This window comes from Cyprinodon variegatus, unplaced genomic scaffold (assembly GCF_000732505.1).
Source record: "Cyprinodon variegatus isolate N-32 unplaced genomic scaffold, C_variegatus-1.0 Scaffold11, whole genome shotgun sequence".
Lineage (NCBI taxonomy): Eukaryota > Metazoa > Chordata > Actinopteri > Cyprinodontiformes > Cyprinodontidae > Cyprinodon > Cyprinodon variegatus.
In genome coordinates this window covers 1392717-1394545 of record NW_015150464.1, presented here as the reverse complement: position 1 = coordinate 1394545, position 1829 = coordinate 1392717, and the positions used below count along the sequence as shown (strand labels likewise).

Here is a 1829-nt window from a genome sequence, read left to right as displayed (position 1 = left end):
ACCTCATGTTTTTAATGTGAAAAAAAAAAGAAAAGAAAACATCTCAGCCCATGCTGGTTGCCACGGAGACCACTGGATGAGGATTGGTTCCCTTCTATCCCGCTCTCCCCCCTCCCTCCTCACCCCACCCACCCCTCCATTCCTCGCTGACGCCTGGCTCTCCTTCACAGGAGCGAGTGGGAGCCTCCGGATAAAAAGGTAGACACCAGGAAGTACCGCGCCGAGCCCAGGAGCATCTTCGAGTACGAGCCGGGGAAATCATCGGTGCTGAAGCTGGAGAGAACGGTACGCCCACCTCCTCACTCTCTCTCTCTCTCTCTCTCTTTCCGTCTGTCTGTGTTTGTGTCTTCTAAGCTGCGACCCCTCCTCTCCCCCCCACTGCATCCACCTCTCCCATCTACTGCCATGGCTGCATCCTGGATGCTCCATCCTTCGCCAACGGTTCGGAAAGCGACGCGTTTAGCCACACATTCCTGAAGGGTGTCCTGTTACAGGGACAGCCAATCTGGAAGAGAGCGGGAGAAGCTGTTATCTTCCTGCTATCAGCTTAAGATTATAGGCTGGATCAGCTTCCTGACACTAAACACTGATCTGGTTCGTTCCTCTTGGAGGGAGTCAGTCCTCCCTATTCTACATTCATCTTTTAATTCTTTTTTTCTTGTGAATAAATGTGTGAAATGTGTCTGGCATCTATCTGCTGTTTTTTATCATGCCTTTATGTATGCTTATCTAATTACTGCTAAGTTTCGTTGCTGAATTAGCATTTTTCAGTTATCTGGCCTGATCCCAACAACAACCAATAGAACCATTAGAGTTCGCTCCAGTTCTCCTGTGAAATAATGAACTTCAATTACGTGCTCAGCAGCATTCATTCTCCATGTTAGGTTCAAAGTTTTCAGAGGCCCACTGAAGGTAGTACATAGCTGTGAAATAGAGAGAAAATAATCCATGGATTAAACATGTAGAGATTCACAGGAACATCACTAATCATTATACTGCAGCTCTGGCTGCATGTTGAAGCTCTCCAACATTTAACAAGTTGTTTTTATTCAGGATTGTCAGGGTTTATTTAACTCCATCTTCTTTTTAAAACAGCTTCCTGTATTAGAAACGCGTCCCTCCTGCATGATGCTGCCACCACCTTGTTTCACCACAGAGCTGCCGTTTACAGTATTATTTTCTTTAAAATATTGTATTTTGCTTCCAGTTCAAATGTTTAGCTTTGGTCTTATCTGACTGGAGCACCTTTATCATAACATATTTAAATGGAACAATTTTATCTCCTATTTTTTTCTCTGGACCTGTGGAAAGCGCTGATGCGTGTTCTGTTGAGCTGACCTGTGGATCTCTGCAGCTCCTCCAGAGTGACCGTGGGCCTCTTGGCTCTCTGCATCGTGTGCTTTTTGGTCTTTAGGTTGCTCTCTTCCAGTGGCGGCTGGTGAAAAATATTTTTGGTGGGGCTGATATAGCCTAGTATATGTCTCCAACTAATCCAGAATAAGAATTCAAATAAACAATTGGACAATAAATACAATTTAACAGTAATTATTTAATTGACTCAGAGATGGCAAAAGTACTAACTTTCCGTACTAAAGTAAAAGTACAGATACTTGTGTTAAAAAATACTCTGGTAAAAGTGGTAAAAGTACTGGTTAAACTTCTTTACTCAAGTAAAAGTAACAAAGTACAGGCTTGTAAATTTACTTAAAGTATAAAAGTAAAAGTAGAAACCACTTTTTTCATGCCGTTGCCTACATTTTGCCAATAGGACTAGATCTCCATTGTGTTCATTTTCAATCATCTCGTCGTCCATGCTACTATGCTAACGC

General features: G+C 42.9%; 1 protein-coding gene across 1 annotated transcript in view; it reads left to right on the top strand.

The window, feature by feature from the left end:
* The window catches only part of LOC107088489 (sorbin and SH3 domain-containing protein 1-like), a 73127-nt gene that overhangs the window by 32493 nt on the left and 38805 nt on the right, over positions 1-1829 (top strand). Inside the window, exon 13 of the mRNA XM_015380700.1 lies at positions 171-285. Coding sequence (XP_015236186.1) covers positions 171-285 — 115 coding nt within the window. The remainder of the gene's footprint in view (positions 1-170; positions 286-1829) is intronic.